Source organism: Ursus arctos, unplaced genomic scaffold (assembly GCF_023065955.2).
Source record: "Ursus arctos isolate Adak ecotype North America unplaced genomic scaffold, UrsArc2.0 scaffold_11, whole genome shotgun sequence".
Taxonomy (NCBI): Eukaryota; Metazoa; Chordata; class Mammalia; order Carnivora; family Ursidae; genus Ursus; species Ursus arctos.
The window spans coordinates 2,154,049-2,176,658 of record NW_026622775.1 but is presented as its reverse complement, the minus strand read 5'-3'; the positions used below and the strand labels follow the sequence as shown (position 1 = coordinate 2,176,658).

Below are 22,610 nucleotides of genomic sequence, written 5' to 3'. Positions count from 1 at the left end.
CCAAATCATCTGACAACCAAATGTTTTTACTATCTAATTCTCTTTAGAAACTATATTAGGAAATATTGCCTTATCCAGCCTCTTTGCTTAAAAATTACGCTTCCTTCAAATTCAGTTCCAGTGAACACAGTGAGTCAACAAAGACACAAACCAGATTCTTCAGACTACAAAACCTTCTACTTCAGGACAACTGTATCTCCTAGGAACCTCCAGAAATTACACGGAATAAATACAAAATCCAGTCACATGCTAGTTCGACTCAAGAGACTGAGTCATCAATAAAAAGGAACCAAAGGTACCAAAAACATTTTTCTTGAGAATCAGAGTTGTAAAAGCTATGTTTGAAAGCTTGACGACATTAGCCATCATAATATTTCTTCTTGAATATTAATTTAGGAAAGAAAGTGATGTAACATATTTAATGTAAACTTCTGAAATATTCTGAGAACAGAGTCATGGTGTCCATCACAGTTAAGTAGGTGCATTATTTAATTACATGCACTGAAATAGCTAAGTGCTTATGAGAACTCTTGAGAAAAATGCTTAAAATTTAACATTTCTAGGTACCCAATGAAATACACAATATAAACATCTAAATATCCTCCCTAGTGAATGAATAGCCTTAAAATCTACCATCTGATGTTCAAGACGCAGACATGGTAGCATAAGGGCATATCTGCATACACACAAGACAGCCATGGCAATTTCCTTACGCTTGAAACACGATGCAAATCTTGGACACTTCCAAGAACTACTAAAATCAGATCTGAAGTGTTATATATTTCCCCCATTATTTAAATGCCATGTCTAGGATACACAGAAAACCAAACACATAGAACAAAAAACACCAGGAAATGGTGGTTGGTCCAAACGTTTCCATCAATTTCCATTAGTTTAATCTTGTAACATGTGATTAGTTTTTACTTTCAAGTTAATAAAAGAAGCCAGAACTTTCTTCTTCCATAAAGTAATAGAAAACAGGTAGACTTCCGAGAGAATTATGTAGAACATTAAAATAAATACTGTTGTACTGATGGGCTTTAAAACTCATAAATGAATGATCTAGTAAAAGACTTTGTATTTTGACTTAAAATAAAAAACAAACAGTCGTAGGCTAACGTATGAGAATTTTAGTTGCCTTTTAAGCAATCGTATCCAAACACTGAGGAAAAACATATTGTGATTAGTAATTACAATAACAGGACTATAGATAACTCACTAATTTATGCAATTCACAAAAACACAATTTCTTTGCTGAGGTATAGTTTGGAACATTGTATTCAATATTTCAAGAGGAAAAAAGAGCAGTTATAAACTAAGCCTTTCACTGAAAGTGGGGAAAAACCCATTTTCTTTCTATCAATAATAGAAGAGTACGAGGAATTCCAACAGCCAATTAAGAAACATTTATTAGGTACCTATATGTGCTAAGCATTGCTCTAAGGACTGGGGATATTAGCAGTTCCTGCTGCCAAGAAAACACATTCCGGCGGGGGGCAGACAGAGGCTAAACACAAAGCAAATAAACATACACTACATCACAGGCTAAGAAGAAAAGTAAACAGAGGAAGGGGACAAAGAGTGAGGGAGAGACTTTAGATGGAAAAGTCTGAAAGGGCTTCCCTGATAAGGTGATATTTGGGATCCGAATGAAGTGATGAAGTATGTGGATTATCTGGAGGAAGAGTTTTCCAGACAAGGGGGTTAACAAGAGACTGTCAGAGGAGATCAAAGAAGTAGCCAAGGGCCAGAGTATGCAAGGCCTTAAAATCTATGTAAGAATTTTGGGCTTATTTTGCATTAAATGGACTTTGCGACATTATTTGACTTTTAAAAAAGGATTTCTATAGGCAAGCAAGGGTAGAAGCAGGGAGTCTGACTAGGATACTACTGCAAAAATAGTCTAGGCCAGACATGACAGTTGTTCAGACTAAGGATAGAGCAATGGACGTAGAGAGAAATGACTAGGTTGGGTAGAGATTGTAATAACAGAGCTGATAGGATTTGCTAATGAATTGGATATAGAGGGTAAAAGAAAGAGAAGAGTCAGGTATGATTCCAGAATTCTGAGCCTGAGCAACTGGAAGAATCACTCTACCGCATGTTGAGCTGTAGTAGAGGTATGGAGACTAAATCCTGCGGTTTTTCTGATGTCTAGAGGTTTGGAAGCTAAATAAGAACCAGCAAAGACGACCGATAAGGAGTCCTTCTATTAGTTTCTCAGAGGCTAACTAAAGAAAGTATTACTAGGAGAAGGGAATGATTAATTTTGTCCAAAGCAGTTGATATGTTATGGAAAATAAGGACCGAGAGACTTGTCCCTTAGATCTAGTAAATGGAAGTCCTTGGTGACCTTGACAATAGCAGTTTGGTTGGAGTCGTGGGACAGAAGACTGATTTTTGTGGGTTCAAAAGAGAAGGACAGTGTATAAGGCATAACGGAAAGGGAAAATCATGATTTTGTGATAAATGATTTGGGTAAGAATCATCAGTCGTTGCTAAAACCATTGGTGAAAAACTATTAAGGAGTAAGACAGCTCAAAGTAGCTTCCCAGACATTTATTATTACAAAGGGAAACCAGTATCTTTACAATGGAGAAATCTGAGAGAAACCATCTTAGCCAAGTGATCAAATTTCTAAACAATGTGTCAAACTGGTATGTGTTTGCTGTTGTGGTACATTTGGACGGACATAACATCAACTCTGTAGTATGCTTGCCAAAAATGTTTAGGAGTCATTTTATTGTAGACTTGCCAATGGTTTAGCCTCCATCTGAAAGAGGAAATAGACAAATCCAAATTGAGGATATTCTGCAATGTAATGGCTTAGATTCTTAAAAAAGAAAAAAGTCAATGTCATAAAAAACAAAAAGAATTTTAAAGGCCAGGGTTCTAGATTAAAGAAGACTAAAGATATATGAGAACTGAAAGCAATGTATAATCCTTGATTGGATACTAAAGAGAGTAAGAACATTATTGAACAATTCCGAGTATTTGAATATGGTCAGTAAATTTGCTAGTAGTATTGTATTAATGTTAAATTTCCTGTGTGTAGGGGCTCCTGGGTAGCTCAGTCAGTTAAGCATCTGCCTTCAGCTCAGGTCATGGTCCCAGGGTCCTGGGCTTGAGTCCCGTATCAGGCTCCCTGCTCAGTGGAGAGTCTGCTTATCCCTCTTTCTCCGCCTCTCCATCATCACCTCCTCCCACCTCTACTTGTGCTCTCTCTCTAATAAATAAATAAAATCTTTAAAAAAAAACTTTCCTATGTGTAATTATTGGATTGCGATTATATAGGAGAATGACCTTGTTCTTAGGAGATACATGAGAAAACATTTTGGGATGAAATGTCACAATGTATACAAGGAATTCTCAAACGGTTCAGGAAAAATGAATGTATTAAAGAGATAATATAAGTAAGACAAAATAGTACAAAATAGCCTTCATAAAAAATACTAAGGCTACATGGGTATTCAGTCCTGGGTATATTTACAAAGCTTTTAAAAAACAGGCCAGCAATTTTTTAACAAAAGATTGGGAAGGAAGTGGAGGAAGAGAAGATGAAACCATAGCAGGTAGGAAGAGTGGTAGCTGTAGGGTTAAGTAGGGTATAAGAGGATTTAAAAATCTGGAAGGTAATTCAGCATTTTTGGTATCTGATGAGCATGATCCAGGAGAACAAACAAACAAACAATTGAGGGTGTAAGAGGAGCAGATAGAGTGCACAGCGCAAGGTTCAGGCTTAAAGGAGAACACAGTAGGAGGACCTACAGTGGATGGCTCTCAAAGCTGGTATGTTGGTACCGTTGCTGGGGGAAGCGTGTAGACACTCTTCTGGTGGCTTATCTTTTTAACCTGTGAGTTAAGAGGAAAGGTGAAGAAGTACTGCAAGTTTGAAGAGAGAAGATTATATGAAGTAGTTCTATATACCAAGTGGAATTGGAAAATCTTATATAAGGATCATGAGTACTAAGGACGCACTTCCTTTTTTTTTTTTAATGACATGGTATTTTATTTTGTGATACAAATATTGATGGTGTTATCACTATTGTCTTACATCTCTATTACTTTTTTTTTTTTTTTAGGACGCACTTCCTTAAACAAAGATTTATGTAATAATAAAGATGGAAGAAACCTTAGAACGCATCACCTCATCCAGTCATTTTATAGGCAAGGAAATGGAGACTTGGAGAAAAACAGATAATGTAGAGATAATGAACATGGTTAACTGGCCAAATAAAACAATAGTACTAAGCATATTAACCTACATGGCAGCACCATGCTAAGAACTTTGTATCTATTAACTCCTATAGTGAAAACTACTAATATAAAACTATATAAAAAGGCATGTGTTTTAACTTCTGTATTCCATGTGAATCAAAGAAGTTCAGAATGTTTAAGGACCACCCCAGAGTCACAGCTATCTTCATGAAAGATGGAATTTCCATTTGTGCCGTAGTTATCACCAGCCTATTTTAAGGGATTTCAGTGAGACTTCCAGTTCTTATAGCTTACCCTACTCTACATGGACTCTGTACCTAATAGGTTTTCAAACAGGATTATTAACTCAAGCACTTCAGTAACCTGAGGCTGTTAAGAGCCCTAAGCAGAGTCAGGGCACAGTGCTGACCATCAGACACTTCGGGCAAGAGGAGCGGTGAGGAAGGAACCACACACAGCAGAAACTGAGAAAATGAACAGTAAGCAAAATCAATCTTAAGTTTCTTCGTTGATTAAATACACAGATGAAGCAAATTGGACTCAATGCTGATTGATATTAAAAAACTTTCTAACAGATGCAATGGGAAATTTTCTGAGAAAACAATGTTTCATACATATATGAACAATAAGGGCTTACATACCGAGGGACAAGGAAGAGGAGGCAGAAGGAAGGGGGTTTGAATTAACTAGTAATTTATGAATTCTCTCATAACAAGGGGGAGCTTAAAGAGTAAAACTTTCATTGCTTCACTTTAGAGCACTGCCAGTCTTTTAATCCCTTCCTGACCTATTTTTATTCAGCACTGAAAAGGGTACATTGTTTGATTTGGTATTAGCTTTTAAGGAGATTAGTTTCCAGGAAAAGTAAAGCATTTTGCATATAAAGAGGGACCCTCTTGATACAAGGCATCATAGTGTGCTCTGTTCCCAAACCACCTGTTAAAAAGAAATAAAAAACAAAGCAGAATTCAATATTTATTCCCTCCCAAAATTACAGATGAAATTAAAAATCACCTTGTGTAAAAAATATTTCTCAATGAAAAATATTTTTTCAAAATATGTCTCAACGAAAAATATTTTTTCAAAATATGCATGGGCCTTCTAAGGTTTTAACCAGAAGGAAGCTGAATCCTTTTATTCATAAGCAAGAGGTGAAAATTAATAGGTTTTTCTTCTTAATCAAGGATGTCAATCTGCATTAGACTATTAATTATGAATTGTAATACAATGAAAATACAAACACCATGGGGAAAGACAAAAAGCTTCCTAAATTTTCATATAATTTAATTTTATCTTGGATACTTCTGGCTTGATCTTAACCCTTCAGACAAGTCTGTCCATATACTCCAAGTGGGCATAGATTATTTTTTCTCAGCCCTAATAGTTCTGACACCTCTTCCATAGCCGATAGTTTCTAATATTCCCCTTAACTGTGTTGAAATGAAATTCAAAGATAATATAGCTTATATAATCTAAATAAAATAATTATTTAGCTATACTATTAAGAAGTGAAATAAACTGTTTTATAATAGAATAGTACACAACATGTAGACATTCAGTCATGACTACTAGAGAACCAAAATGGCCCCACAGATTTCTAAAAGACCCTCAGGCCTTAACATTAAATATCATGACACGTAAATTCTCTGAATTAGGTGACATTCTCTCTAGAATATTTTGTTACTGGAATTGTGCTCTGAATTAAGCCAAAGCAACGATAAATTTTAGAAGACAGAAGACATCATAATTTAGGGGATTTGACTTTTATTTCAAAAATTCCCTTATAAAAACTGCCTTATGTACACTAGTACCCAACATTCCAATACAAAAAAGTTTCTTTAGGGAAATAAACAAATATTGTTTTTTAAATGACTCCCTGATGTGACATCTGTCTATTTTTGAGTTTCTTTTGTAACAGTAACAATAATGAATCATCTATCTGATATCTTTGGAAGTATTTCTCATAACTAAAAATTTCTAGGTAACTAAAATATAACCTTAGGAACCAAAATTTGTTGTTATTAAACTTTTTGTACATACAAATGTATATTACACATACACAAATTATAAATAATAACACTGATAATAAAATGAATACTGTGATATCCAATACCCAGCTTAAGAAATAGGACATTACTGGGGCGCCTGGGTGGCTCAGTTGGTTAAGTGTCTGCCTTCAGCTGGGGTCATGATCTCAGGGTCCTAGATGGAGCCCTGTATCAGGCTCCCTGCTCAGTGGGGGGCCTGCTTCTCCCTTTCCCTTTCCCTCTGCCTGCCACTCCCCCTGCTTGTGCTTTCTTTCTCCCTGTCAAATAAAAAATAAAATCTTTTTTAAAAAAGAAAAGATAGGACATTACTTACATTTTTGAAGTCCTATGTATATGTCCCTACCCAACTCTATCTCCCTTACCTTTCACTGCCCTGAGACAACCACTATCCTGAATTTGTGGTTACCATTAAATTGGTTTTCTTTTTAGTTTTGCCACATAAATATATACCCCTAATATATTATTTAGTTTTGAATATTTCTAAACTTCAGATAAGTGAAATTATATTATATACTTTTTTTTGCAAATTGCATTTTTCGCTATAACATTCATTCATGTAGATCATGTAGATATATGAATCTGTACTTTACGTTCACTATTCTAAGTATTCCATTGTAGAGCCATAGTATAATTTATCTATTTTCCTGTTGATAGTCATTTGGAATGTTTCCTTCTTTTTTTGCAATTATAAACAACTGAAAACATTCCTGATTTTGAAATTTCTTAAGATGCTGCATATTTGTTAGCCTATTTTTAAAAACTTGAATACAATTTAGTCTTTTCTTAATGAATCTAAGACAAGTCTAAGAGTATCAATTATATACAATACAGCATTATAGTAATGTCCTCAGAGGTTATAGAGATGTATATTCTAATTTTTACTAGAATTAGTAAATTTAGTCTGCTTTTCGTAGTTCTTTCTCACTCTCTAGCTATTGCCAAGAAACTTCTCACTGCTACAATGTTTATTCTAACATTCTCTATTTTCAATTTCCTCCCTGTAGACCTGGAGCCCAGCCAATGAAATTCGAGCATAGTGCCAACAAAAAGAAAAAATAGATTATGACTGAAAGACCAAATGGGAGCTTTTCTAGGGGAAATGTGTACTACCATGAGATAAAATGGTATTATGGAAGGAACAAAGGTTTTGGTATTTCAAGTCTGGCTCAGGCATTTATTAGCAGTCTGACCTTGTCAAGTTACCAAATCCTTCTGAGTATCTGCTTTCTCATCTGTAAAATGTACATAGCAATCCCATCTGATAGGACTATTGTGAGAAATAAACAGCACCATAGCATAGTCCCAGCGAAGCCCCTGGCCTTCAATAAACATAGGCTCCTTCTGCTTCACATTAGAGGGTAGTGACCAACTACCTCAAGAGACCAGGGACTTTTTGGCTTACCTCTTGGTTCACAGATGTGTTCTACATGGTTCCAGATAAATGACCTTCATGGAGGTGTTGTTATTGCTTCAAAAATCACAGCAAGTACCGTATTATAAATATTAAGAAGCAGAATTTCTACTGCAGAAAAACTGGATTATGACTTAAAAAAACTCAAAGGAAAACAAGAAAAGCAGAGAAAAAAGGAGTTAAAGAGATAAGAGATATGAAGGATGTGGTGAAGAAATAATAAAAAGTCAGTTTATGGATAACCAGTGCTCCTCTAGAGGAAACCAGAAGAGATGGAATGAAAATTTTATTCGATGAAATATTTTCTTGAGGGAAAGAAACTTCCCTCGACAGAAAATAGACACGAATTATATCTGGGAAAAAACTCACCTACCATGCAAAATTAATGAAAAGACACTGCCTTCTCTGAGAAAATACTGAACTTAAATAGACAGAATATGATCAGATGAAACACCTTTAAGTGTTAAAGCATGAAGGTAAATGGTTATCTCCTTATGAGGAAAGACAGGCTGCCTCAGATTTCTTGACAGCATTACATGCCACATAATGGAGGAATATTTAAAGAGTTTGGACAGAAGACAGTTGTGGCTTAAGAAATCTTTACACAGCTACATTTACCTATGAAGGCAAAAGAATCATCTTCTCTAATACCCGACTGCTTGAAGAGAACACTCATCCTCTCTGGGGAAATAAAGAAACAAAGCAAACAAAATCATTATATGCCAGGCCCCAGTTAGTCTACAGTTTTTATAGTCTATATAGTTTTTATTTCATCCTCATAACATTACCTTCATTTTACACTGAAGATAAATTATATCCCTCATGATTCTCGTTTTACAATTGGGGATATCCTTCCTTATCCCCATTTTACAACTGAGGAAATAGTATGCTCAGAAAAGATTATTAACTTGCCCAAAGTCACATAGTGAATAAGTATAAAAAAGAGGGACCAGAAACCATGTCTATCAGACTCCATAAATTTGGCCTCATAAGCGTCTATGCAATGGCTCTTGAAAGAAAAAATTTTAAAAAGAGGAAGATAGAAAAGTAAACATAAACTATTGCAAGAAAACACAGGTGGTTTTATATGGTCTTGGTATAAATAGCCTTTCTAAATCAGACATCAGAAGCTTGCTTCTAACTTTATTTAAATTTTTGTTCTTGACATAATTACCCATTTTTCTCTTTGTTAAAAAAATCAGAGAATATTGCAGGCTCACTACAGCACAAAGTTAAATTAAGTAATATATGGATGAACTTCATACAAAAGTCCTTTTACCCATAATAGGTAACTATTTATGTCTTTAATTCAATTTTATAAAATTAGATCAGTTTGAAATTGTCATTTTAGGTCATTTTATTTCATTAAATAAATTTCTAAGACGAAAAAAACCCTTTTTATCCCTTAACCCCCAAATCCTAACAGAATTCTCTTAACAAGGTTTGCACTCATTCATCTTGATATCCTAAGACCTAGAGTAGAATGAAAAAATGAAATATAATTGATCCTCGTTATTCACAGATTCTGTATTTGTGAATTTGCTTACTCACTAAAATTTATTTGTAACCTTAAAATCAATACTTGAGGTGTTTTTGTAGTCATTTATGGACATGCACAGAGCAGCAAAAAATCTGAGTGGCCTCAGACACATGTTCTCAGCTGAGGTTGAACAAGGCAACACTCTGACTTCTTGTTTCAGGTCTCATACTGTAAATAAGTGTCCTTTTCATAATCTAGTTAGTGCCATATTTTTTTTTATGTTGGTGCCTTTTTGTTGGTGATTTTGCTGTTTAAAATGGCCCCCAAGCATAGCGCTCCTAAGTGCAAGAAGATTGTAATGTGCCTCACAGAGAAAATGTGTCACCCAAGCTTTGTTCAGCTACACGGTATAGTGCTCTTGGCTGTGAATTCAATGTTAATGAACCAACGATGTACATTAAATAAGGTGTCTTTAAACAGAAACCCACATAAAGTTATATATGGATTGGTTGATGAAAATGTGACCAGACTATTTCCTTAGAAGCAATGGCTCAGTATTTCTTACTTCAGTGTTCCAATGATTTTATAGAACATAACGACCATGAATATGGAATGGATCATGTTTATTGGGCAACTATTATGCATCAGTAGCAACTGACCTCATTTTTTAATATTCCCTTCTACGCTTTGCCTCTATGTAGAACAATGTAAAATATTTTAGCATTTTGTGCCCTGTGAATTTATAAAAATCATTACTTTACTTTATAAAAATAAAACTGATATTTCTCACTTTTTCTTCATGTCCATACCTGGAAAAATTTCAGATTGATGATCCTTAAAACCTAGAAAAGTCCCCAAGAAATCACAGTGACATCTCGCAAAACTGCCTAAGTGGTATTTGTAAATTTTTATATAAGTTCAAAAAAAAAAAAAAGGATTGTACAACTTTCTGTAAAACCGATTTCAGTAGTTTATATCTTACTTCTAAATACATTAAAAGTAATGTAACTGTATTCCATGAGCATTCATTCTATTTCTACCATGGACCAGGAGCTGTGCTTTGTCTTGGAGGTCACAAAGATCAATATGATACAGTCACTATCCTTAGGGATCTCAAAGTGTAGGGAAGGCAGCATATAGGACAGGCAGGTAAACAGACCATTATAAAACACTGTGAAGAGTCCTAAAACATGGCAACACAATGAGTGCTGTGAACCACATCTGAGAAGTACTCTCCTCTGGGCGTCTGTGTGTGTGTGTGTGTGTGTGTGTGTGTGTGTGTGTTGCAGGTGGGGCTATAAGGGATGAGAGAAAAGGAGGGAAATCTTGGACTTCTGAGGGTGATTAAACCTGAAAAAGTGATAGCTAGACAGAAAAGTGGTAGAAGGGATAGCAAAAAGATGAAGAATTTGAGAAATATTTAGAAAGCAGAAGGGTTAAATTAGAATGAGGAAGAGGGAAGAACTGAAGAGGACTTCCATGTTTCTAACTAGGGAAATTAAGGAGACGTTAACACTGTATTCTCCATTAAGATAAAAGGGAAACACTGGGCGATAGACATTAAGGAGGGAATGTGATGTAATGAGCACTGGGTATTATATAAGACTGATGAACACTGACCTTGACCTCTGAAACCAATAATACATTATATGCTAATTAACTGAATTTAAATTGAAAAAAAAAAGATAAAAAATAAAATAAATACTAAACCTAAAAAGAAGAAAAAGAGAAAAGAACAGATGGCACAAACAGAACACAAGCAGCAAGATGGTATTTTACGCGTACCAACAATTTCCATTAAATGCAAAAGGTCTAAACACCAAAATCAAAAAACAGATATTTTTTAATTGGATAAAAAAGCAAGACCCAACTGTCTACTTTCTATCAGAAATCCCACTTTAAATATAAAACCAGAATCATTTTATATATTTATATATTTCTATATATGCTTATGCATACATATATAATGTACCCATAAGCATACGTAATCAAATATACTTTGAACAAACCATTACGCCAAATCAATTAAAAAAAAGAAAAGGAAAAGTTATTATTTTACCTCCAAAAAAAAAAAAAAAAGGATAAGAGGGAAAGAGCTTTGAGAGGAAGGAGAGAACACAGGAATGGAGCCGACCATATAGGGACAGGGAAGGATGAGTTCAGCTATGGGCATGTCCCGTTTTTGGTACAATGGGACCTCTGGCTAGAGAGACCAAAACACTCTTGAAAATACAGCTCAGGAGCTTAGGAGAGACATGAATTTGGGATTTATCAGCACATATGTGGTGACCGAACCCATGCAAGTAAGATGAAGTGACCCAAGGAGAATGTTGGATTTAGAAGAGAAGGGAGTGGAAGACAGACCCTAGGGAATATCAACATATTTTTTAAAGATTTATTTATTTGAGAAAAGAGAGAAAGAAAGAGAGCACCGGCACATACATATTGGAGGGGGGGAAGGATAGAGGGAGAGAGAATCCCAAGCAGACTCCCTGCTGAGTGTGCAGCGCAACACGGGGCTCAATTCCATAACCCATGAGATCCCACCTGAGCCAAATCATGAGTCAGACGCTTAAGTGACAGCTGCACTGGCACCCCAGGAATATCAGTGTTTAAAGAGCACGGGGAGGAAGAGAAGTCACCAGAGGAGACGAAGGTAAAGCCAGACTCAGGAGAGAATACTAATACAGATGCAAGAGCAAGTGCTGGGATTGCCTCCCAGGAGGGGCTGAACAACAGTGATACACTGTGCAGGAAGCTTAGTGACTTAAGGACTGAAACACCTTCAGTGAATTTGACAGAGGGAAAGTCACCCTAGAGAGATGACTCTAGACAGCTTAGTTTCAGTAAAGTGACGCAGACAGCAGGCACACAGCAGAGGGTTAACAGGAAATGAGACATGGGGAAGTAGTGACACAGGGTAGACGCCACTTTCAAACAGCTAAGCTTTGAAGTGAAAGCAGAGACACAGCAGAGAAGAGGTTTGATGGTAAGACACCCAGGAAATGAGAGGGATGCATCATGAGTTTACTGGATGGGATTAGCTTGGGACAGAAGACACTGTTTTTGAGCTAGGAACGACATGCAAGGTGAGGAAGTTCCCGTTTCTCTTTTCTTTTCTTTTAAAAAGATTTTATTTATTTATTTGAGAGAGCACGAATGGGGTGCAGGGGTAGACAGAGAGGGAGAAGCAGACTCCTCGCTGAGTGGGGAGCCACAGTGGGGGCTCTTGATCCCAGGACCCCCGGAGATCACGACCTGAGGCTAAGGCAGACTCTTAACCTTAACCGACTGAGTCACCCAGCGGCCCCAGGAGTTCCTGTTTTTCAACATAGTAATCTCATGCTCTGCACTCTTAGCAAACATTTTTTAGAATCTCATTCCTTTCTACAGTACAGTATGCTAATAAAACTATCTTCAGGTGCTAGTACCCCAATTATTTATTTATATATTCCAAAGTGAAGGAAGTGTAGGAATTTCAAAAGTAAGAAAACAAGTCCAAGTAGTGGGAAAGAACTTGAGTTACATTCTTTTTCTTTCTTTTTTTTTAAAGATTTTATTTCTTTGACAGAGAGACAGAGAGCACAAGCAGGGGGAGAGGCAGGCAGAGGGAGAGGGAGAGGGAGAAGCAGGCTCCCCTGCAGAGCAGGAAGCCTGATGTGGGGTTCGATCCAAGGGTCCTGGGATCATGACCTGACTGAAGGCAGTCACTCAACCAACCGAGCCACCCAGGTGTCCCTCTTTTTTCTTTTTTGAAAGACTTTATTTATTTATTTATTTATTTATTTATTTATTTATTTATTTATGTGAGAGAGAGGGAGAGTGAGAGGGAGAAGGAGACTCTCCGCTGAACAGGGAGCCTGATGTGGAACTCGATTCCAGGACCCTGAGGTCATGACCTGAGCCGAAGGCAGACACTTAACGGACCAGTGCCGTAGAGTTACATTCTCTAACAAACTCAGTATGCGTACCAAACCCCTGACAGATGTGCTGCTGCCTGTGAACCTCTACTGACAAACTAGGCCCCTTTTGCTCAATTTCAAACACACATACACACGTATCTCCCTTCTCTTACCACCCCTCCTCTACCCTCCTCCTAACTCCAATCGATCTTTTTGAAGTGCTGGAAACTTTCTTGTCTAGAAAGGAATGGAGTCAGCACAGTGGGCTGTAGGAACTTCTCGGAAGCCAAGCCTCCACCAGCATGGCTGGCAAGAACTCAACTTACACAGAAGTGAACATAAGCCACATAAATATAGCCCCCAAATCCAAACTAAATGTATATTCAACCCAGCTTCCTCTCATCCAGTTCCAAAAAATATCCATATACAAATACATAATTTTTTAAAAGTTGGCAGATATTTTTTAAAAAATGTTTTAGCAATGTGTAGGCCAAGCAATACAAGTGTGTTGTTGTGTGTCTAAGGACCACCAGTTTGTGGCCTTTACACAGGCCAAAAGTAAAAAGGGTGTGGGGTGGGGGGGAAAGGGCAAGAAAATGTGATGAAACTAGTAAAATTGAGAAAAAGAGAAGACTAAAGAAAATAAGAAACCATGATGAATAAATGAAAACAGATAGACATCCTAAATAAGATCAAATATGGTAAATGTTATATTTGGCTACCATAAGATACAAATGCTCAAAATCAATAATAATAAAAAAAGACAACAACTAAAATAGATAAGAAAAAAATAGGAATGAAGGGGTGAATAACAATATTCCAGGTAAAAAGCTAGCAAAAAGTTGCAATACTAAAATCAGATAAAAGAGTTCAGTGTACACTGATGAAAGGTAGACTCTACCGGGACGCAGCAGTTGTGTTTTTATGCATAGAATAACAAAGTATCGAAATGTATCAGGTAATTTATAAAAAAGGAAGACGTTGACATGCTATTATCAAAGTGGAAACTATAATACACACTTGAGATTCAATCAACAAAATATCAGTAAGGGGACTGAAGCCCCTTACAAAGGGGAACCACCTATAGATTGTTAATATGTTTGTGTACCTATCCAGTCAATTAGCTGGAGCCCAGGAGCCTATCTAAATGTCTGTGCAGACAGACTTCCTGCTTAGCAGCAACCAGTGATTGCCAGGGAGGCTACAGGCCTAATGCTTCCAGATGTTTCTAAAGAACCTTAAGATATTTTACTTATGAATACATGTATATGCACACATATAAACTTTGTATCTTGCAGAGACCAAATACACACTTTTAAATGAATATTTTACAAAAGTGGTCATGCACTCAATTAGAAATTCTGATCAAAATGCAATAAAAGCTGTCATAAGGCCATCAAAACAAACAAGCATTGAGCACCTAGAAATTTAAAATAATCCATAAAAACTCTAGAATGAAAATATTACTCAAAACTGAACCACATCTTATTAAGAAATGAATAACAGTGAGAACACTATATATCAAAACTTATGAATACAGCCAAAGCAGGTCTCAGAAAGAAGTCGAGTCTTTATTTGAACTAAATTTATTGGAAAATAAGAAGCATAGAAATATAAATGACTTAAGGATTTGATCCAAGAAATGAAGTAAAAAACAACCACAATATATAAGGAAGAAAATAATTAGAAAAAAGGAGAAAAAATAAACTAAAAAAAAAAGTGACCATTGTGAAATAAAAAGAAAAATTCAATTCAAATTCTGGAAATGTGAAATATTCCCATAAAACATTTCCAGATATGAATATGCTTTGCTAGTGAGGCTATATTTAACAATAGAATATATTCTATAGAGCACAGAGTTGTTAAACATTTAGACAATTTAGGAAAAAACACACTAAAGATAGCAAAATGAGTATGTTTTTTATAGGCTCTGTTTTTTAGAGTAGTTTAGGTTCACAGCAAAATTGAGCAGGAACTACACAGTTCCCATATACCCTCTGCCCTCCGCACGCATGACCTCCTCAACTATCAACATCCCACACCAGAGGGCACATTTGTTACAACTAATGAACCTACACTGACACATCATTATCATCCAAAGTCCCTAGTTTACATCAGGGTTCACCCTCAGTGTTGTGCAGTCTATGGGTTTTGGCAAATGTATAATGACATGTATCCACCCTTGTAGGGACATACGGACTAGTTTCACTCCTCTAAAATCCTCTATATTCCTCCTATTCATCCCTTCCCCCATCCCCACCTCTTGACAACCACAGATCTCTTTATTATCTCTATAGTTTTGCCTTTTCCAGAATGTCACAATTTTTAATGTTTTATTTCAAGAACATGAATAAGAAAATACTATTATATAGATTAATAAGGACTAAAATACCTTATGAGATGCTAATTTTCAGTATATTCCTCAAATCCCCAGAGTACAAACAAACTCTTTTCATACCAAATTAACCCACAAACACAGTTTTACAGGAACATAACATATGTTCTCAAATTCTTTCATAGTAAAGCTAATCCTATTAAAACCCAAAGTATCGACAGTACTTGTTTCCAGGATTCAGGCTTTACAACATTATAATTTAACGGGCACACCCTGCTTAGTGAGCCCTTAATCCAACTTCAAAAAGAGCACAGCAAAGTTCTGTCAGGGTGGGCTTCACGCTATTCACATATTTATACAGATAAGAAATAGCCAGAAACCCATTCATCCCTTTTACTGGCTTGTGGAAAAGAGGCAGATTTTTGCTGGGCTGGTGGCACGGGGAGAATGAGAAACAAGATTATGTAGTGTGCTGAGATTTGAGATAGAAGATGCACATTGTAAAGTGCCGCCCCTTAATTGTGCATGTAAAAATACAGTACGGTATTAGGAAGAGTACTGTGAAATAGAAGTTGAATTTAAAATCAAGGCAAAATTTATTTGCAACTCAATTCAATTCAGTAACACCCAAATAATGCATGTGTTAGAATGAATTCTGTTCTTTTCCCCCTCCATCCTCCTCTCCCTCTCTTACTTTTTTTCCCCTCCAATATTTATCAAGCTCCTAACCAATAAGGCAAACAGTCTCAGATCAAGGTGCTTACGGTCCTGGAGAGGGTAAAGCACTGACAAGGAAACATATAATTAAAATATATAGTACTTAGAACTATGGTAAATAAATAAACTAAATACCTAGAAATAAACTAAAATACCTAGAACAAAGGGACCTTCTAGGAGAAGCAAACCCAAGCATAGGGTGAAGGGGGAGAAAGAATGTTTCAGGCAGTGGAATCGAAAATAGCTTATTATAAAGCTCTGACAGGGTTGGGGAATGGTAAGAGTCAGGGGCTAGACACAGAAGCCAGGAAGGAAGTAGGTTTTTATCTAAAGGTATTGAAGGTATTGAAGAATCTTAAAGTGGAAGAAAGATATATCTATACTTGTGCTTTTAAGAAGCATTCTAGATGTGAAGCAGAGAAAGGACAACAGGTAGAGAAACCTATTAGCAGCCTGTCGCAATAATCCATATGAAACACGATGGTGGCCTTTAACAAGGGAGTGACAGAGGACATGGGGTGTGAAAGGATATGAGAGATATTATTCAAAAACCAACAAAACCATAAGATTAAGTGACTAATTGTAGAAGAGTAAAATGAAATGAAGGGAAGGAGGAAACCAAGGGTAACAGTTACCATTTCTCTAGTATTCACCATATGCTAAGAGTTATGTGTTCTATGTACATTATCTCATGTCAACCTCGCAGCAATCTGATGAGGTAGCTGGGATTAAGTCTCATTTTTCATAGGCTCACAACTTACCCAGGATCAAACATCTAAGTAGTGGAGACAAAACTGAACCTGGGTTTCACAGGGTCCCAAGCTTGTGCCCTGACCACTAGGATTCTGGTATGGCTCAGGAGGAAGAGTCATTTACAGAGTCAGGGGTCAAGGAAGAGCAGTTCTGGTAGAAGATCAGTGAGAAATTCCGTATGGCAACTGGATATTCAGTCCGGAGTTCAAAGATCTGGTTGAAAATATAGATTTGAGAGGGGCACCTGGGTGGCACAGTGGTTGGGAGTCTGCCTTCGGCTCAGGGCGTGATCCCGGCGTTATGGGATCAAGCCCCACATCAGGCTCCTCTGCTACGAGCCTGCTTCTTCCTCTCCTACGAGCCTGCTTCTTCCTCTCCCACTCCCCCTGCTTGCGTTCCCTCTCTCGCTGGCTATCTCTCTCTCTGTCAAATAAATAAATAAAATATTGAAAGAAAGAAAAAGAAAGAAAGAAAGAAAGAAAGAAAGAAAGAAGGAAGGAAGGAAGGAAGGAAGGAAGGAAGGAAGGAAGGAAGGAAGGAAGGAAGGAAAGAAAGAAAGAAAGAAAGAAAGAAAGAAAGAAAGAAAGAAAGAAAGAAAATATAGATTTGAGAGATTTATGAATCGAAGCTGTGAAGTGGGGGGAAAAAAGAGAGAGAGATTTATGAATCAAAGCTGTGAAGTGGGAGGAAAAAAGAGAGAGAGAGAGGAGAGAAAGCAGGATTAGAAGCAAAGAGGGCCAAGGACAGCACCCTGTAGGGAAGGAGCCGGAAAGAGACATCTGGAAGGAACTACCAAGAGGCAGTAGAAACATCAGGAAAATGTGGCACCATCAGAGCAAAAGGACACCACCATTCTAATGAGTCATTATGCTTTTGAAATGTCAGGTATAATATTTACTTATTTTGATTTTGTTGAGAAAAATCTTGGTGCAAATTCAAATTTTAGGTGAAAGGTCTATTAAAGAGAAGGGGAAGAAAAAAACCTTTTATGGTGTCCTTAGATATAAGAAAGCTATATTTTGCATATTTATGTACAATCCAACTCTCATGAGACTTGTTTTAATGCAACAGGTTGTTTCAGAGTGGGGCTGATGTAGAAACTCGAGGTATGGCCAAATGTTCTTTTCTGAGGGTTAAGAATATTTCATTTAGAAATTATAATCAAGAGAAAACACACAATCTATGTCTTTAAAACCATAAGTGGGGTGCGGAAGGGGGCTGTAGCTCTCATGTGTCCAAGCCAACTTCGAATCAAAAAACAAATAATTTGTCTTTAATTTTTCCCACCATAATTCCTACTTCTTCTTTTGAACCTTCTTTGGTAGCGATCACTACTTAAATATTTTTAGTGGCTCAGCAGGGTTCTTCTTACAACTGCAAATAAGGAATGCTCCAAAGATGAGATGGGCAGCTGTCTTCAACATAAAAAGGAGAGCAATTGCTTTCCTGGAAAATTTACCTTCTTACCTAGAGCTTACAGAGGCAAATCTCCCATGTGGATCACTGAACTGTGAATCACACCACTGGTTTCAGTGAGATCTCTGGACAAGCAAGCCATTTGAACCATGTAATACATTCAAGAGGGTTTATCTCATGTAAGAGTATTGGAATGAAAACTTTCTAACTGTGGATCAGCCGAAGACATGACCGTGTCAAAGCACAAACTTGGTGCACAAAACGGAGCCCCATTTCACTGATTCCACCCTTTTTGTTGTTGTTGTTGTTCTTGCCTCTGTGTTGCTCTTGCTAATGCACATACCCATTTTAAGCAAATATATTTTATATGAATTGGGTGTCAGAGTTAGTCCTAATCAAATATATTTAAGGGAACTAAGAAACCAATGGACAATTATTCTCTAAGATCCAAAGCATAATTAGGACTTCTGAGAACGTCTTTGTTACTGTATTCATGAACAAAAGATACTTTTCAGAGAGTCTGTGAGATTGCAAAGGATTTAAGACTTAAATACGTTAGATGCTAATTAATTAACTTTATATGCAAAAAAATCAGGCCATGTATTCTGTCTGCATGACTGCATCACATGCAAATAAAAAGACTGGAAAGAGTGAAACACAAATGATACCAGTTGTTGGATTTGTATAGTATGTCTCTCTCTTTTTAAAATATTTTATTTATTTATTTGACAGAGAGAGAGACAGCCAGCGAGAGAGGGAACACAAGCAGGGGGAGTGGGAGAGGGAGAAGCGGGCTTCCCACTGAGCAGGGAGCCCAATGCGGGGCTGGATCCCAGGACCCTGGGATTACTCCCTGAGCCGAAGGCAGACGCTTAACGACTGAGCCACCCAGGTGCCCCTAGTATGTCTCTTTTCAAAAGCTTTCTGGTATATTATCATGTCACTTTCATAATTTTAAAATAAAACCTGAAATATACTTTTTTTTAGAAAACGAAATATTTCCTTTGGAAAGAATGCAAAATAACAGCTAGACTTAATTTTTTGAGTTGACCAAAGGAGATCTTGGGTAATATCTTCCACAATATTTTTTATCCTGTGTCTCTAGTTTTACTACATATGAAATTAGCTCCTTCATGAGAATTTTCTCCCCTGATAATATAATTACATTTGGTTCTGGTCAGTGATACCTTGTGCAATTTAATTCCCTTTCACCATGCATTCCCATCTGCTCTTGCTTTTCTCTCTCCATGGTAACTATAATTTTGTCTATTCTTTATTTTATTCTATTTTATCCACATTAAATTTGAAGATGAAAAGATTACACACAGAGATAGCTTTTGAAAACTTACTTAATAGAAGGGAGGACATTTTCATGCAGAGTTGATAGTTGGGATTTCGATTCTGCTCTCTACCAAGAATATGGGGCCGTTAAGAGAAAGAACTAGACATTTTCCACAAAGGGATGCTGTAGAAAATCTGAGGCAACATTCTTCAACTCGGAAACCATCCAGTGGCATAATTAACTTTGCGACTGATAATCACCAACAACCATGACCAATATTTTGCTGGGAGGAAGTGGCTAACATTGTTTCTCTCTTAATTTTTTAAAAATTTAATATGGGAATTTAAAAAAGTATGTAAAAGTAGAGAGAATAGCATGACGAAATTCTATGTTACTTATCATCCAGCTTCAAAAAAAAGCATTATTTTGCCAATCTTGTTCCATCTATCCCATACCTGAATATTTCCCCTGAAGTAAACTTAAAGAAAACCCCAGTCATATTATTTCACCTCAAACTATTTCAGTATGTATCTCTAACAGATACAGGCTTTCTTTTTTCTAACAAAATCATGATATCACACCCAACAAAGTTAGTAACGATTTCTTAATATCACCTAATGCTCAGTTTGTGTGCAAATGCCTCAGCTGTCTCAAAAATATCCTTTTGTAACTGATTTACTTGAGTCAAGACTGAAACAAGTTCCTCAAATTGTCAATGTGTCTCTTATATCTTTCGTTCTTCAACAGTTACCCCTTCTCTCATTCCTTTTTTTTTCTCACATGAGTGGCTAACTTTTACTATTCATTTTTCTTATGGCTATTTTTGATGAATTTTAAGTAAAAGTGGATTATACTGCTGAGAGGAACCAACTGACAACAACATCTCCTGCTTTTGCCATTCAGGCTTTCTGCTTATTTACTTTTCCGGTAACTCAGCAGTTACTCTTCCAAGTAGTTCAGTAATCACTTGGCAACCAACTGATTTATCATTTAGAGAAGAAATCAAGGCAACATTTCAAACAAAGTATTATATATTCTTTTACCTTTTCTTTGTTTTCCAGAGGATGACAATGGAGATACTATTCAGAAACTTTCTTAAAAGACACTGGGATTAGGGATGAGGGCTCTGAATTCCCAAGTATAAAAAGATACAAGGAGGAAAACTGATACCTTTCAACCTCCCTCCATCTTTTGTTGCCCTATTTTACCAAGCTACCAGGTGGCTAAAAAGAAGAATGCTCAAGGACCCAAGTGAAAAAAACATTCAAAATCTATTTGCTCACTTGAATACATTTCGATCAGAGAGAGAGCTTCGTCAATAAGCTTAGAGAATATAAGCAGTCCTTACTAAGGTCTTGCTAAAATTACAGCAGTCTGGTGTTAGCACATACTAAACATACTGATGAGCACCTAATTATTATAGGTTGTTACAGATTAGGGATGTTTCACCTTCAATTAATGGGTAGTGACTGATTAGAGGAGGGTTAAGAATCAGATAACAATTCTTAAACCTCACATATGATAAGAATTTAATATATACCAGTTAGCAGTGCTCTTAAGCTGTTACAAAAAAATATTCATCAGAAGCTTGGCTATTTTAACAAATTCTAATTTAGATCTATATACATTAAAATTACAGCTTTTACCACACCGTTGATCTCAACATTAAAAAGCTTTATGCCATGAAAATTGTAGGCTTTTCTTGTTCATAAAAACAAGCCTTTTGAGCTTCAGAATGAGTGTTTTGCCTTTGCACATAAAACTGGCTGCAGGACTGAGCATCATTAAAGCTAGAATAAGGTAGAGGACATTTAAGGAGATGATTTCTAAGTTTCCTTTCAGCAGTAAAAGTTTCTAAGTCCAAAAATAGTGCTATTTTATGTAGATTGTCTTACAAGAGATTTACAAGGGATCTTATGGGTCATCTGGCCCATTTTCAATGCAAGGAAATCCTGCTCGACATGATAATAATACCTTATACCTAAGACGACAGTCTTGATACTAAAATCAACTCACACTAGCCTACTCCGGTACAGTTTACAAGGCATTAGTCCCAAATATTATTACCAATAGTTCTATGAGAATAGTATTAGCAAGTCCATTTTATAGATATGAAACTGAGGCTCTGTGAGATAATGTGGCTAGCTTGAATTACAAAGTAAGTGGAAAAGAATGTCACTTCTCAAATGCTTCTAAAAGCATATTATATGTCATTTATACAACACAGTAGAAACTTTCAAAAAATTATTAATAATCCTGTGAAGGTAGGAAAACTGTCCTCAATTTCTACAAATGAGAAAAATTATGCAAGTTTACAGTCATGCCCAAGGTTACGCCGCTAATGAGCAGCAGAGCTGAGCAAGGACATGGATCTTCTATCTTCTACAAACTCCTTCTACCACACCAGTGTGCATCTGTCTGAAAATTCTAATTCTGGAAGTTCTTTTTTTCCTAGCAAAATATATTTATAACTTGGCTCTGGGAAAGAGTTAAAATTATTTCACTTGTCTTGACTCAATGCAGTTGAATCCTTAAAATATTACATATTTGTGAGTCATAGTTAATCCTTAGAAAAGTTAAGATATACATTAACTTTAAGTTAATACAGATAAATTAATATAATTATTAAGATATATACTCATATAACCCTTAAAGACCCTTTAGCAATCAAACTGTTAGAAGGGAAAGAAATGAAACTATAAATAGCTTAAAGTGCTTTGAATACAAAGCTGAATATTTATTTGACATCTTATTAAAACCTGAAAATTGAATATAGGCAAACAATGTCTTAAAAAGCTCTTGGTGTTACAGAGTGCTTAGAAATATAAGCTTTAATTCTTATGTTTTGTAAACAATTTCAATCTATCTTGATCCTCACCCCAAAGCAAGGGCCTGTGCAGAACCAGGGGGTGCTGAACAATCTGGGGTGAAATATCCATAACGAGTTAGGGAAGAAAAGACCTACTAGGAGATGAAGTGTGAGGCATTCCTCAGCCACTGAATGGGAAAAAAAACAAAAAACAAAAAAAACCCCGGAAGTGTCTTTGT

At 36.4% G+C, this 22,610-nt stretch overlaps 1 protein-coding gene across 4 annotated transcripts in view; it reads right to left on the bottom strand.

Annotated features, from left to right (window-relative positions):
• GSTCD (glutathione S-transferase C-terminal domain containing) overlaps positions 1-22,610 on the bottom strand; it is a 133,894-nt gene that overhangs the window by 44,906 nt on the left and 66,378 nt on the right. For 3 of the 4 annotated variants that reach the window (XM_048212232.2, XM_057309990.1, XM_048212231.2), the window contains one exon: positions 8,296-8,358. The exons of the other annotated variant lie outside the window; for it this stretch is intronic. In XM_048212232.2, the coding sequence (XP_048068189.1) occupies positions 8,296-8,358 (63 nt within the window). The remainder of the gene's footprint in view (positions 1-8,295; positions 8,359-22,610) is intronic. 4 annotated transcript variants of the gene reach the window in all.